Source organism: Lampris incognitus, chromosome 18 (assembly GCF_029633865.1).
Source record: "Lampris incognitus isolate fLamInc1 chromosome 18, fLamInc1.hap2, whole genome shotgun sequence".
In the NCBI taxonomy this organism is placed as follows: Eukaryota; Metazoa; Chordata; class Actinopteri; order Lampriformes; family Lampridae; genus Lampris; species Lampris incognitus.
The window spans coordinates 6,998,400-7,014,330 of NC_079228.1; the positions used below are offsets into that span (position 1 = coordinate 6,998,400).

The 15,931-nt window shown below is 46.1% G+C and overlaps 1 protein-coding gene across 1 annotated transcript in view; it reads left to right on the forward strand.

The window, feature by feature from the left end:
• phf14 (PHD finger protein 14) overlaps positions 1 to 15,931 on the forward strand; it is a 204,689-nt gene that overhangs the window by 73,857 nt on the left and 114,901 nt on the right. Inside the window, exons 7-9 of the mRNA XM_056298369.1 lie at positions 1,684 to 1,821; positions 15,120 to 15,266; positions 15,396 to 15,666. Coding sequence (XP_056154344.1) covers positions 1,684 to 1,821; positions 15,120 to 15,266; positions 15,396 to 15,666 — 556 coding nt within the window. The remainder of the gene's footprint in view (positions 1 to 1,683; positions 1,822 to 15,119; positions 15,267 to 15,395; positions 15,667 to 15,931) is intronic.

Sequence of the window (15,931 nt, forward strand, 5' to 3'; positions counted from 1 at the left end):
TATCTTCATGCTGTGGCTGATCAACTTTATACCTCTGTAGTTGCTACAGTTCTGCACATCGCCCTTGTTCTTGAAAATCGGTACCAGTATGCTTCTTCTCCACTCCTCAGGCATCCTCTCACTTTCCAAGATCGTGTCAAACAATCTAGTTAAAAACTCCACTGCCATCTCTCCTAAACACCTCCATGCCTCCACAGGTATGTCATCAGGACCAACTGCCTTTCCACTCTTCATCCTCTTCATAGCTGCCCTCACTTCCTCCTTGCTAATCCACCACACTTCTTGATTCACTATCCCCACATCATCCAACCCTCTCTCTCTCTCATTTTCTTCATTCATCAGCCCCTCAAAGTACTCCTTCCACCTTCTCAGCACACTCTCCTCGCTTGTCAGCACATTTCCATCTCAATCCTTCATTACCCCAACCTGCTGCACATCCTTCCCAGCTCAGTCCCTCTGTCTAGCCAATCATTACAAGTACTTTTCTCCTTCCTTAGTGTCTAACCTGTCATACAACTCACCACACACCTTTTCCTTTGTCTTCGCCACCTCTTTCTTTGCCTTATGCCGCATCTCCTTGTACTCCTGTCTACTTTCTTCATCTCTCCAACTATTCTACTTCTTCTTTGCCAACCTCTTCCTCTCTATACTTTTCTGTACTTCCTCATTCCACCACCAAGTCTCCTTGTCTTCCTTCCTCTGGCCAGATGACACACCAAGTACCTTCCTAGCCGTCTCCCTCAATATTTCTGCAGTGGTTGCCCTGCCATCTGGCATCTCTTCTCTACCATCCAGTGCCTGTCTTACCTCCTCCCTGAACTCCACACAACAGTCTTCCTTCTTCAACTTCCACCATTTGATCCTTGGCTCTACCTTCACTCGCTTCCTTTTCTTAATCCCTAAAGTCATCCTGCAGACCACCATCCGTTGCTGCCTAGCTACGTTCTCCCCCGTCACCACCTTGCAGTCTCCAATCCCTTTCAGATCGTGCCTTCTACATAAGATATAGTCCACCTGTGTGCACTTTCCTCCACTCTTATAAGTCTTATATATGTTAGTTTGGATATGTGTGTTCATGTAGTTCTTGAATGTGTGTTTGTCTGTATGTTGCTCTGCTGTGGGTTGGGGGGAATGGCATTTTGTTTCACCCCTTGTGCACAAGCACGTGAGGTGAAATGACAAATAAAGTGTTCCTGATCCCTGGCATTGTACATCTTGGGAGAGAGCTCCTCCTCTGTTGTTCTCCCTGAGGTTTCTTCCTATTTTTTCTCCCTGTTGAAGGGTTTTTAGGGAGTTGTTCCTTATCCGATGTGAGGGTCTAAGGACAGGATGCTGTGTTGCTGTAAAGCCCCCTGAAGCAAATGTGTAATTTGTGATAATGGGTTACACAAATAAAATCACTTGACTTTGACTTGATGTCGTCATGCCAGAAGAGTCAGAACACTCTGCAGGACAACATGAAGCGGGACACTTGCTCACCCCAGCACAAACTGAAGCTAACAATACCTCACTCAGAAACCAAACAACAGTTTGTCTTACAATTACTTTTATTTTTTATTGGAAGGAACATGTTTAGTATTGTTACTTACATTTTAGGAAGACTGTCTTGCCAGTTTGGTCAAACAGTCCCCTGCTCCTTCTGTCAACTAAAGCCTCAGTCTCCTTGTTGTGTTTTGTGTGTAGGAGTGCAGCTTCTGTGAGGACGCTCGCTTTGCTCGGACCGGCGTGTGCATCAGCTGCGATGCAGGCATGTGCCGGTCCTTCTTCCATGTGACGTGTGCACAGAGGGAGGGGCTTTTGTCTGAGGCTGCAGCAGAGGAGGTAAGACAACCCACCATATGTGACCCTTATGACGTCATTATTTTACTAGTTCTCCAGCACTGAGTCTGTGGGAAATGTCCCTGGAATAATTGGGGGGGTTTATGTGGTCGGGCTCTTGAAAGACCAAGTCTCCGCAGAGTAACACCTGGACTCAGTTTTCCAGCCCTGAGGTCAATACCCTCAACTGATAATCAGATGAATCATTAGAAACATGTATGATGTCCATCCATCCATCCAGTATCCAAGCCACTGATCCCAGTTGGGGTCGCGGGGATGCTGGAGCCTATCCCAGCAGTCTTTGGACAGCAGATGGGGAGACACCCTGGACAGGCTGCCAGTCCATCACAGCCCCCCCCCCCCCCCCCCCACACACACACACACAATAATCCACATGTGGTTATATATGCATTATGTAGACATAATCCACACGTGGTTATATGTGCATTATGTAGACATAGTCCACCCGTGGTTATATATGTATTATGTATGCATAATCCACATGTGGTTATATATGCATTATATATTCATTATCCACACATGGTTATATATATATATATATATATATATATATATATATATATACACACACATATATATATATATATACATTATGTATACATAATCCACACGTGGTTATATATGCATTATGTATGTAATCCACACGTGGTTATATATGCATTATGTAGACATAATCCACGCGTAGTTATATATGCATTATGTATACATAATCCACACGTGGTTATATATATATGCATTATGTAGACATAATCCACACGTTTTTATATATGCATTATGTATTCATAATCCACATGTGGCTGATGTTTTCAAAATCATGTGTGGGTAGCAGATAATCATTCTGGTGTACTGTTCTGTGCATTAAGTAGCAGCTTTAAGCATTAAGGGTTTATTCAGTGTATTAAGCAGCCATGGCGTCCACAGATGAAAAAAGGAGTCGAGGTTTTTACTCACTAACCACATTCACTGCTAGTTTCAAGAGCTGAGAGAAACCAGTAGGTGGTTGCACAGCATTGTAGTCAGTACAGACTGACCGGCTGGTCAGGAGCTATACAGACTGACCGGCCGGTCAGTAGCTGTACAGACTGACCGGCCAGTCAGGAGCTGCTGGCATTTGTGTGGCAGTGGACCATCATGTCCACACTTCTTATTGCACGTGCATTTTACAGTCTTAACCTCATACTTTTAGTTGCCACACAGCTTTCAGCATAAATACATACATTAATACATGCATTAATACGTACATTAATGCATGCATTAATATACACATTAATATATGCATCAATGCATACATCAAGATGTACACTGATATGTACCTTAATACATGCATCAATACATACATTAATACATACCTTAATATGTACATTAATACAAACATCAATACATATCTTAATACATACATTACTATGTATCTTAATATGCACATTAATATATGCATTAATATGTACATTAATACACACCTTAATATGTACCTTAATACGTACCTTAATACGTGCATTAATATGTACATTAATATGGACCTTAATATGTACCTTAATACATACCTTAATATGTACCTTAATACGTACCTTAATATATACATTAATATGTACATTAATACACACCTTAATATGTACCTTAATACGTACCTTAATACGTGCATTAATATGTACATTAATATGTACCTTAATATGTACCTTAATACATACCTTAATATGTACCTTAATACGTACCTTAATATATACATTAATATGTACATTAATACACACCTTAATATGTACCTTGATACGTACCTTAATACGTGCATTAATATGTACATTAATACGCACCTTAATACGTACATTAATATGTACCTTAATACACACCTTAATACGTACATTAATATGTACCTTAATACGTACCTTAATAGGTACATTAATATGTACATTAATACATACAACAAGATACCTCTTTATTAACGGTTCTTCACTTGGACCTGGTTGATGTCATAGATACATACACACATACATATATTTGATCTGCTTAGTCCCAGTACTTATGTGTTATTAGTGTTGGTGCTGTGTCCTGTTGCACACTCATTTATCCATCTAGCCATTAATTATCTGAGCCGCTTATCCTGCTCTCAGGGTCGCGGGGGTGCTGGAGCCTATCACAGCAGTCATTGGGTGGCAGGCAGGGAGACACCCAGGACAGGCTGCCAGGCCATCACACACACACATACACACACACACACACGCACACACACACAAACACACACACACACAAACACACACACACACACACACACACACACACACACACACACACACACACACACACACACACACACACACACACACACATTCATACCTAGTCCTCTACATTTGTATTATATTAAATGTGTATTAACGTGGAGTTTACTGAAGTATGTGGCGGACAGGCATATCTCTAACAGTTAGATTGTTTGAGTATGTGCATAAAGTGTTTAATTAGTATAAACTGTATATATGCAATATTAATTTGTTAACTTAGAGATATGTACAGAAGGAGGCCATTTCATGATATAATCAAGTGCTTTCTCAAGTGTTATCATGAACACAAGGTTGTTTTTTTAGAAGGATGAGGCTCATGACATAAAGCATTACAGGGATCAATCAATCAATCAAACAATCAATCAAGTTGCAGTTTATACAGCGCTTTTCTAGCTGCAACAGCCACTCAAAGCGCTTTACATTTCTGGTCAAATCTGAATTTCAGACACCTGTTACAACAGAACACAAGGCGTTTTCTGTACAGTCGTATCTATCTCGTATGCGTAAGGCCACCGAAATGTGATTTACAATGAGTAACTTATTCACACGTGTATTACAAAAAGATTTGACATGGGCCATTTGAGACTACTGACATTAGACAGACCGGTGACAGACCTTAGTCGGTGTGCAGATAATGGATTGTCGACAGCAGTGGAATGGTCACCAGAAACTACAAAGTTATTTTGCTGCACCTAACATGACCATTTCCATTATTACCACGTGGAAATGAATCCGAGCCTCTGAACACAAACAGGCTTTGCACATTAACACGGCCGGATGGGTCTCCATGGTAACTGTTCCCATAGATTTAATCATTACAGCACATGCCAGGCTAACCACGTGCATAAAAATCGGTTGTCACGCAACAAGTCAAACAGACTGACGAATGGATGACGTTGCTGACTAGTGAGCCACTACTGCAGCGGTGTTGTCAACCAGCACCTGCTATCCTCAACGTTACCGTTGGCCTGACATGATACTTAACAACTGTATCATTCATAACTGCTTGATTTTCAAGTAACACAAGATGTGGCATGAGTATTAATCTGAACAATACGACTGGTTATTTCTCCCAAATTTACTGATTACACTGTGGCCGTATGAGAGAAAGAGAGAAGGTTGGATGATGTGGGGATAGTGAATCAAGAAGTGTGGTGGATTAGCAAGGAGGAAGTGAGGGCAGCTATGAAGAGGATGAAGAGTGGAAAGGCAGTTGGTCCTGGTGACCTACCTGTGGAGGCATGCAGGTGTTTAGGAGAGATGGCAGTGGGGTTTTTAACTAGACTGTTTAACACAATCTTGGAAAGTGAGAGGATGCCTGAGGAGTGGAGAAGAAGCATACCGGTACCGATTTTCAAGAACAAGGGCGATGTGCAGAACTGTAGCAACTACAGAGGTATAAAGTTGATCAGCCACAGCATGAAGATATGGGAAAGAGTAATAGAAGCTAGGTTAAGATGAGAGGTGATGATCAGCAGCAGCAGTATGGTTTCATGCCAGGAAAGAGCACCACAGATGTGGTGTTTGCTTTGAGAATGTTGACGGAGAAGTATAGAGGAGGCCAGAAGGAGTTACATTGTGTCTTTGTAGATTTAGAGAAAGCATATGACAGGGTGCCGAGAGAGGAGGTGTGGTATTGTATGAGGAAGTCAGGAGTTGCAGAGAAGTATGTAGGAGTGGTGCAGGATATGTATGAGGGAAGTGTGACGGTGGTGAGGTGTGTGGTTGGAATGACAGATGGGTTCAATGTGGAGGTGGGATTACATCAAGGATCGGCTCTGAGCCCTTTCTTGTTTGCAATGGTGATGGACAGGTTGACGGAGGAGATCAGTCAGGAGTCTCCATGGACGATGATGTTTGCGGATGACATTGTGATCTGTAGTGAGAGTAGGGTGCAGGTTGAGGAGAGCCTGGAGAGGTGGAGGTATGTACTGGAGAGAAGAGGAATGAAAGTCAGTAGGAGCAAGATGGAATACATATTCGTGAATGAGAGGGAGGACAGTGGAATGGTGAGGATCCAAGGAGTGGAGGTGATGAAGGCATATGAGTTTAAATACTTGGGGTCAACTGTCCAAAGTAACGGGGAGTGCAGGAGAGGTGAAGAAGAGAGTGCAGGCAGGGTGGAGTGGGTGGAGAAGAGTGTCAAGAGTGATGTGTGACAGAAGGGTACCAGCAAGAGTTAAAGGGAAGGTTTACAAGATGGTAGTGAGACCAGCTATGTTGGTTTGGAGACGGTGGCACTGATGAAAAGACAGGAGGTGGAGCTGGAGGTGGCAGAGGTGAAGATGCTAAGATTTTCACTGGGAGTGATGAAGGAGGACAGGATTAGGAACGAGTATATGAGAGGGACAGCTCCGGTTGGACGGTTTGGAGACAAAGCAAGAGAGACAAGATTGGGATGGTTTGGACATGTGTGGAGGAGAGATGCTGGGTATATTGGGAGAAGGATGCTGAATATGGAGCTGCCAGGGAAGAGGAAAAGAGGAAGGCCAAAGAGGAGGTTTATGGATGTGGTGAGGGAGGACATGCAGGTGGCTGGTGTGACAGAGGAAAATGCAGAGGACAGGAAGAGATGGAAACGGATGATCCGCTGTGGCGCCCCCTAACGGGAGCAGCTCAAAGTAGTAGTAGACTGCGGCCGTATCCATGTGCCACTTTTTCTTGCGTAGTGGCGGGCAGCTCGCTCACATACACAAACTCTGCGGCCTGTGTCATTTAAAAACACAAGGCGAAACAAATAACAGCTCAACACCACATGAGCCAGTATTTTATAGAAGTTGTTAATTACCTCATCTGGTGTATCTGTGAAGATGGACTTGAGTGTCCGTCAGTTGTTTAACATTTGCTCTCAGCACTTTTCAGCTACACATGTTTTGCTGGCGTTTCATTTCACAAGTTCAGCATCTTAACGTTATTCATATGGCTGACCTGTCTCGTCCTTTAACCAGGCTCTCAAGTCACTGACCAGAGCCACCAGTCTGGATGTCACAAAGCAGTCACATGGGCATCCGGGTGGCGTGGCGGTCTCTTCCGTTGCCTACCAACACAGGGATCGCCGGTTCGAATCCCCGTGTTACCTCCGGCTTGGTCAGGCGTCCCTACAGACACAACTGGCCGTGTCTGCCAGTGGGAAGCTGGATGTGGGTATGTGTCCTGGTTGCTGCACTAGCGCCTCCTCTGGTCTGTCAGGGCGCCTGTTTAGGGTTGAGGGGGAACTGGGGGGAATAGCGTGATCCTCCCATGCGCTACGTCCCCCTGGTGAAACTCCTCACTGTCAGGTGAAAAGAAGCGGTTGGTGACTCCGCATGTATGGGAGGAGGAGGCATGTGGTAGTCTGCAGCCTTCCCTGGATCGACAGAGGGGGGTGGAGCAGCGACCGGCACGGCTCGGAAGAGTGGGGTAATTGGCCGGATACAGTTGGGGAGAAAAAGGGGGAAAAATCCACCCCCCCCAAAAAACAACAAAAAACACAAAAAAAGCCAAGGAGTCATACATACCCTCCTCCATCGGAGCTACTTTTCTGACTTCACCTCTCAGTTTAATAAGCTGCTGGACACTCCCAGTTTAAACTGAGCTGACGGATCACAGACTGCTTTCAAAAAGTTGGCACCATTAATCACCCCCCCCCCCGCCAAAAAAAAAAAACGACATTGTATTTTGCTGTCTGTTTTATGTGATCCCTCAGTGATGGGTAGTGATCTGCTAGACAGCGTCATTATACTGGTCTTTTTAATGAAATGCCTAAAAAGGTATATGTGAACAAATGAAATGTAGCGGACATAAAAAGACATAATCCTGATCTCAGCATCAGCCAAATCACCACTGACGTGTTCACACAAAGTAGTTACTGCCAGGTAGAAAGCCCCGGAGAGTCCCGGAGCAGGTCATTTAAGAAAACATCAACATTATTTATTACAGTTAATGAAGAAAAGACTAGAAAAAATAAAGTATGGCAGAGATGGTTAAAAAGTTTATTAGCTGTAATAAATAAAACAGGAACTGCATAAATGTGGTTTTCCCTTGGTGACTTTTCTCAATTTTTCTCCCAATTTGACATGTCCACTTTCCTGTCCTCCTGCAGTATATAATGTCCTACCCTACAACCTTACACAACGCTTACGGCTGTAAGGGAGGGTGCAGACAACCATGTGGGTCGTTCCTTACATGCGGAGTAACCAGCTGTTTCTGTTAACCTGCCAGCTGCAGGGGTTTCCAAAGAAAACTTTCATAATGTGTGCAGAGGCTCATGCTTCCCTCATTCCCCTGCAGCTGTGCAGGCATGCAAACATTTGTAAGAGTGCCTAGTTGCAATGGCAGAATACATGACTACTACCAGCTCCTGAACCAGGATCACTGCCTGCTGTGTTCCCTGTTATGCGTGGCAAAGCCAGAGGCAGTGTCCTTGTTCGAACCAGGACCTCATCTCATCTCATCATCAGCCACTTCTCCGGGGTCGGGTCGTGGTGGCAGCAAGCTAAGTAGGGCACTCCAGATATCCCTCTCTCCAGCAACATCTTCCAGCTCCCCCTGGGGGATCCCAAGGCGTTTCCAGGCCAGAACATGTAGTCCCTCCAGCGAGTTCTGGGTCTACCCCGGGGTCTCCTCCCAGTTGGATGTGCCCGGAAAACCTCCAAAGGAAGGCGCCCAGGAGGCATCCTGATCAGATACCCAAACCACCTCAACTGGCTCCTTTCGACGTGAAGGAGCAGCGGCTCTACTCCGAGCTCCCTCCGGCGTTCCGAGCTCCTCACCCTATCTCTAAGGCTGAGCCCAGACACCCTACGGAGGAAACTCATTTCAGCTGCTTGTATCCGCAACCAGGACCTCAGTGTTGGAACATGAGCATGTTGGTCTGCTACACTACCCGGGCACCACATGTGATGTTCCTAATGTAACTTTTCATGTTTCCCTCTACTTTCTTTAGTGTGTGTTGCCGATGGAATTGTTATTTTTTAAAGGTAGCTAGCTACCTCTCTGGGCTCTAGCAATTGAAACTACCCAAAGCATTTTGTAAACAATTTAATGGCCCGTAACTTACAAATCTGAAGACCTTCATGTGGAAGCTATCTGTTGTGTTGTCTTTTATTTTTGTTGCCTCTTTCCACAAATCTGTAACATTAGGAATCAGTAACAAGTTATTATAATTTCTTTCATGTGCTTGCGTACACAAAAGAAATGGAATTTTGTTTCCCCCAGTACACAGCAGTGCGACACAAAAGACAGAAATGCACATCTCAGATTTCCCAAAAATTACACCACCAAAAACATACAAAAACAGAAAAAAAGCCACAGGTAACAACACAGTCCACTCAGTGCAACACAATACGAAAACTCCACTGTCCAGAGAATGAACGCCAGCCAGGATGACTGTTGGAACTGCCGGTCTGCATGGGCTAGCAGTTAGCTTAGCCTGCCCCACTTCTGCATCCTGTCAGACCGCCCTCAGTGTTTCGTCTTCGGGCACAGCTCAAGTCAGGGTGGTGGCCCCTGGGCCCACAGGACGCAGCAGACCAAGCTGTCCCAGCCGATCCAGCACCAGCTCTCCCAGCCATCCAGCCATCAAACGAAGACAAAACTTAAAGGCAGAAGTGGACAAAGACACTGCATGGGCGGTACTGGGGGAAGCCACCGCAAACGTAAGTTCGTGCCGCCATCTTCCCACACCGGAAGCGGAACATGAGTATGCTGTTGCTACCGTGGGAGCTGGAACTGGCAGCTTCGTCTGCTGACATGTTGAAAATCACGTCGGGGTCACCAGTTGTGGGAGCGCAGGAATGAAGAGACAACGAGACGGGTTCTCTTTTAAGACCCTTGCTGTGTCGTTTTATTCCTTCCACCGAAAACAGGACACACAAGCATGTAGCGGGTTAACCAGCTACCAGCTAACCGTTTTCCCCAAAAACCACGCCCCCCTGGAAGTCTTGTCTCGCGAGGCCCATCGAGCCTCAACTCTTAAAGGGCCAGCGCAACATTAAGGGGAATGTCTCCAGTTCTTATGTGCAGCCGGCCCACCACCACACTACGAAGATTTCAGTGAAAAGTTTTGACTTGTTTGGTTTTCTGATAATTTTGCCCAATAAACAGCCCAGATATAAGCTGCAGTGAAACACATGCCTCGATAACTTACTCTTTGATTTTAGCTGAATTAAGTTCTTTGGTTAATGAAACGTAAGTAAGGTAAGATAACTGATAGCCTCACAGGAGTAAGGATTGGGTTGTAATAAATACCATCATTGTGTACATGTGTATATCAGAGAATTTTGAAAAACATGACACAGAATGCTGCCTCTAATATGCCCACATTAAACTAGGTTCCCAGTCTTGTACTTTTCTTTCCACTGCTACTTCTCCTTCTAAATGTAAAGCCGTTCTCTGGGTTGTATTTCCTGTTCACCTCTTGTCACTTTTGGTTGGGAATATGAAAATACCCCTATTCACCATTCATTGGGCAGCACGGTGGTGTGGTTAGCGTTGTCACCTCACAGCAAGAAGGTCCTGGGTTCGAACCCCAGGGTTGTCCAACCTTAGGGGGTCATCCCAGGTCGCCCTCTGCATGGCGTTTGCATGTTCTCCCCGTGTCTGTGGTGGGTTTTCTCCGGGTGCTCCGGTTTCCCCCACCATCAGAAAGACACGCGTGTCAGGGTTAATACTCCCGTCTTTGCCCCTGACCGAGGCATGGCAAGATGAACTGGAGTTGGTCCCCGGGCGCTGCACTGCGGCTGCCCACTGCTCCTAGCTACACAGCTAGGATGGGTTACATGCAGAGAGGAATTTCCCCACGGGGATCAATAAAGTATCTCGAAATCAAAAATCAAAATTCTCTGTTGTCAGCAAACACACCTGACACAAGACTTTAGCCTCTACTCAGACAAGCCTATCTCATCGTGTGTGTGTGTGTGTGTGTGTGTGTGTGTGTGTGTGTGTGTGTGTGTGTGTGTGTGTGTGTGTGTGTGTGTGTGAGTGACACAATCATCTGGAAATAGTTTTTGCAGCGGGTTTTCGTCCTGGAAGTAGTGCTTGGCGGTGTGTCAGTATCATATGGATATGGTGATATGAGACTAGACGTGTGGGGTTTTGGATATGGTAATATCATGAAAGGACATCAATGTTGTCTTTTCCTGCTTTTAAAGTAAATCAGGAATCAGAAACCATTTATTTTTCATTTCATCTTATGTGCTACGCACACAAAAGAAACGAATTTCTGTTTCTCCCAGCCCGCAGCAGTGCAACACAAAAGACAAAAACACACCCAAAAACAACACCAAATACATACAAAAGCACAGAGAACAAAGCAAAAAAACAAAACACAAACAGCCAACAACACAGTCCACCCAGTCCAAAAACTCCACCGTCCAGGAGAACGAACGCCAGCCAGGATGACTGTCGGAACTGTCGGTCTGCATAGGCTAGCAGTTAGCTTAGCCTGCCCTGCTTCCAGATCCTGTCAGACAGCCCTCGGTGTTTCCTCTTCAGGCAGCTCCGGTCAGGGCCGTGGTCTTTGGGTCCACAGGATGCAGCAGATCAAGCTCCCTCAGCCGATCCAACGCCAGCTCTCCCAGCCAGACACCTTCGACACACCTCCCTCCACTCCACACGACAACACAAACGCACACAAAAACACTGCACAGTCGACGCTAGGCGAGGCCACCGCCAGACCGCCTCAGTGTTTCCTCTCAGGCAGGGCCGTGGGCTAGCAGTTAGCTTAGCCTGCCCTGCTTCTGTGTCCTGTCAGACCGCCCTCGGTGTTTCCTCCTCGGGCCCACACGACGCAGCAGACCAAGCTCTGTCAGCTGATCCAGCACCAGCTCTCCCAGCCAAGCCTAATCGATGATCAAAATAAAAACTTCACATGATGACACAAACTTAGACATAGACATGGACAGAGACACTGCACAATCAGTACTGGGTGAGGCCGCTGCAAACCTGAGTCCACGCCACCATCTTCCCACACCAGAAGCATATGGGAGATAGTATATAAAGATGTAAAGCGATGCAAATTTCTGAATTTATCAGACTGTTCTAGCTGTAACGTTATCTGTCTCTACCTGTTTGGACATCATATCCACATTACTAATGAGCTTTTATCAAAATGTCATCGTGTACATGGTTTGTGCGAGCACCGATATTCAACATTACAATATCGTCCAAACATCAGTATTGAGATATGTGGTCACAATTATCGTGATATGTGATGTTTGTCCATATCAGCCAGCCCTACCTGGAGGTCTTAATAACCATGATGATGTTAACAGGTGGATCAGGTGGCTGTTCTGACAGCATGTGAGCTGTAAAATCATGTCAGTTTCACTGTCAGTCTCAATGTCAGGGTCAGGTGAGCATGTAATTGTTGGATGGTGTGCAGGATTAGCAGACGGAGACACGTTCCCAGCTCTGTATAGCGTGGCCCTGTAGCCCTGTGTGGTACTGAGCAGAACTTTTATATACTTTTAATGACTTTATTTTATTTTGCTTCACTTTCAGCAACATGGATATTTTAAAGCAACCTTTCAGAAAGTGGAGGAGATTGCATTTCTATTTTTGGACAAATTAAATTTTCAAACTCTTAAATCTTCACTCTGTGTTTTTTAGCTAGTTACACAGTGCAGATTGCACCCACTGGCAGTTCAACAAAGCAAGCAGTCTAGCTAGCCTCGTGATCTGCCGCGACCCGTCGGGGTGCGTTCTTAAATCAACTCTGGGGGCGTCTCAGCACACTCTGAATACCTCTTGTGTGGAAATGTGGAGCATTCGGTGTGTTCCCTATTCCCACTTGGAAACGGAGTGCACTTTGCTCTGGGAATGTTCAGAGCATGCACTACACAAGCTGAAGAGATGGTTTGTCCGAGCTTCAGAACATTCCAGAATGGTTAAAGGCAAGGAATCCCATGGTTGTGGCTTATTTGGGGATCTATGGGTGAATTTGCAAATGCACCTTGGTCTGCTTACATGTCAGGTATATGTCTGCTGTCACAATATTGACAGTAACAAACAAAGAGGGCTCTCGCACACTAGGAGGGATGAGCACTAATGTTGTGTTTTCTGTAGTTTCAGATAGGCTAATACATGCCGGTAAACACACATAGACATTTCACCATCAGGGCCTTGTTTACTGTATGCCACTGTAACCCTGCAGTATTGAAAGTAATGATGAAGTACTCACTACCTGCAACAAACAAGCCCCACTACTAGTGTAGTGTAGTGTAGTGTAGCTTTAACATATGGTTTTGTAGGTTGTGGCATCTCTAAAGGTTAAATTCTTTATTTTACTGTTTCATTTTCCTAGTTGGGTTCTCCCTGTGTCTGCGTGGGTTTCCCCCGGGTGCTCCGGTTTCCTCCCACAGTCCAAAGACATGTAGGTCAGGTGAATCGACCGTACTAACGTGTCCCTGGGTGTGAATGTGTCAGCCCTGTGTGATGGCCTGGCGGCCTGTCCAGGGCGTCTCCCCGCCTGCCGCCCAGTGACTGCTGGGATAGACTCCAGCATCCCCACAACCCTGAGTGCAGGATAAGTAGTTCGGATAGTGGATGGATGGATTTTCCTAGTTGGTGCAGTTTCATTTCCAGCTCGAGTCAAGTTGATTACTAGATTTGGGGCTAGTATTCTCTAAGTTACTTTCTTAGTCACCACAAAGTAGTCTTTCTTTTTTCTTATTTAGATTTTTCCCCCTTTTTCTCCCCAGTTACCCCACTCTTACGAGCTGTCCCGGTCACTGCTCCACCCCCTCTGCCAATCCAGAGAGGGCTGCAGACTACCACATGCCTCCTCCGATACATGTGGAGTCACCAGCCGCTTCTTTTCACCTGACAGTGAGGAGTTTCACCAGGGGGACGTAACACGTGGGAAGATCATGCTATTCCTCCCAGTTCCCCCAGGCATACCGACTGACCAGAGGAGACGCTAGTGCAGCGACCAGGATACATACTCACATCCGGCTTCCGACCTGCAGACACGGCCAGTTGTGTCTGTAGGGACGCCCGACCAAGCCGGCGGTAACACAGGGATTCAAACAATCCTTGTATTGATAGGCAACATAATAGACCACTACACTACCTGGACGCCCAATACAAAATAGTCTTTTAAAGTCAGTTTTGTATGACTTCTGATAACTTTGTTTTAAGACATATTCAGAAGAATTCTCTGTGCGTCCAGGTGGCGTGGCGGTCTATTCCGTTGCCTACCAACATGAGGATTGCTGGTTCGAATCCCTGTGTTACCTCCGGCTTGGTCAGGCATCCCTACAGACACAATTGGCCGTGTCTGTGGGTAGGAAGCCGGATGTGGGTATGTGTCCTGGTCGCTACACTAGCGCCTCCTCCGGTCGGTCGAGGTGCCTGTTCAGAGGGGAGGGGGAACTGGGGGGAATAGCGTGATCCTCCCACGCGCTACGTCCCCCTGGGGAAACTCCTCACTGTCAGGTGAAAAGAAGCGGCATGTGGTAGTCTGCAGCCCTCCCCGGATCAGCAGTGGGGCTGGAGCAGAGACCGGGATGGCTCGGAAGAGTGGGGCGGTTGGCCAAATTCAGTTGAAGAGTTGGGGAGAGAAAGGGGGGTAAATTAAAAGAAAAAAAGAATTCTCTCAGGTGTTGCAGTAGAAACGATCTGTTGCTGTTCATGTGTTTACAGAGGGAGCTCCTTTAACAACATGCAGTATGTATTTAAGATCACTGACCGGCTTGCAGCCATACACCATGCATTATCTCTGCACAATATAAGCACCCAGAAAAGTGCCTACCCACTGCAATCCAGCTAATCCAGTCAGCTGTGCCTAGGGCACCTATCAACGGGTGAAAGTGCCGATAGCATCCACTAAAATACCTTAAGCCTAAACGATTTGAAGGAACCCAGCAGCTGGAAAATGCCTGTGCTTCTTTGTGGATTGGACTAAGTCAGAGATGGATGGGGATAGTGAGAAAAAAGATCCCAATGCTACTATAGGCTGTGGAAAATAAAGAGCTCCCTGCTGCTTCACACCAGTAACTGTACCTAAAATGCATGCCTGTGTGTCTCCCTCAGGACATTGCTGACCCGTTCTTTGCCTACTGCAAGCAGCATGCGGACCGCTTTGACAGGAAATGGAAAAGGAAGAACTATTTAGCTTTACAGTCCTATTGCAAAGCGTCCTTACAGGAGAGAGAGAAACAGCTTGCTCCCGAGGCACAGGTTGGCACCATCCAGGGGTGGGGATGTCCGCTCAGTCATTCACACAGTCATTTCAGCTGAACCGCCGCGTTCTCCGAAAGAAACTCTACAATGTGTGTCGTGTGCATGTGTGTCTGCTCCTAACTGTAGGCCCGTATCACCGCCCGCCTGCAGCAGTACAGAGCGAAGGCAGAGCTGTCACGGAACACACGGCCGCAGGCCTGGGTGCCGCGAGAAAAGCTCCCGCGCCCTCTGACCTCTAGCGCCTCGGCTATCAGGAAGTTGATGCGGAAGGCGGAGCTTATGGGCATCAGCACTGACATTTTCCCTGTGGACACGTCGGACACCAACGCAAGTCTGGATGGACGCAGGAAACATAAGCAGCCCGCCTTAACAGCAGACTTCGTCAACTATTACTTAGGTAAGGGACTCCGTCAGGTATGATGAGCTCTCGGTCTTAATGGCCATGTTTTTATTTCACCTGGCAGACCGTTCTGGATCAAGAGCAAGGACTTGTCAGTTATGCATTCCTATATTCACAACCTTTATTTAAACAAGGAAACTGCACAGCAGGCCGACCACTTAAGAGTAAATTGAGTTGTTGAATAAAAGACACGCAGAGAAATTTGCTCAAAATAGCAGGAGCACACGGGGGAGGACAGGAACATTAGAGTGAGAGAAGTCAA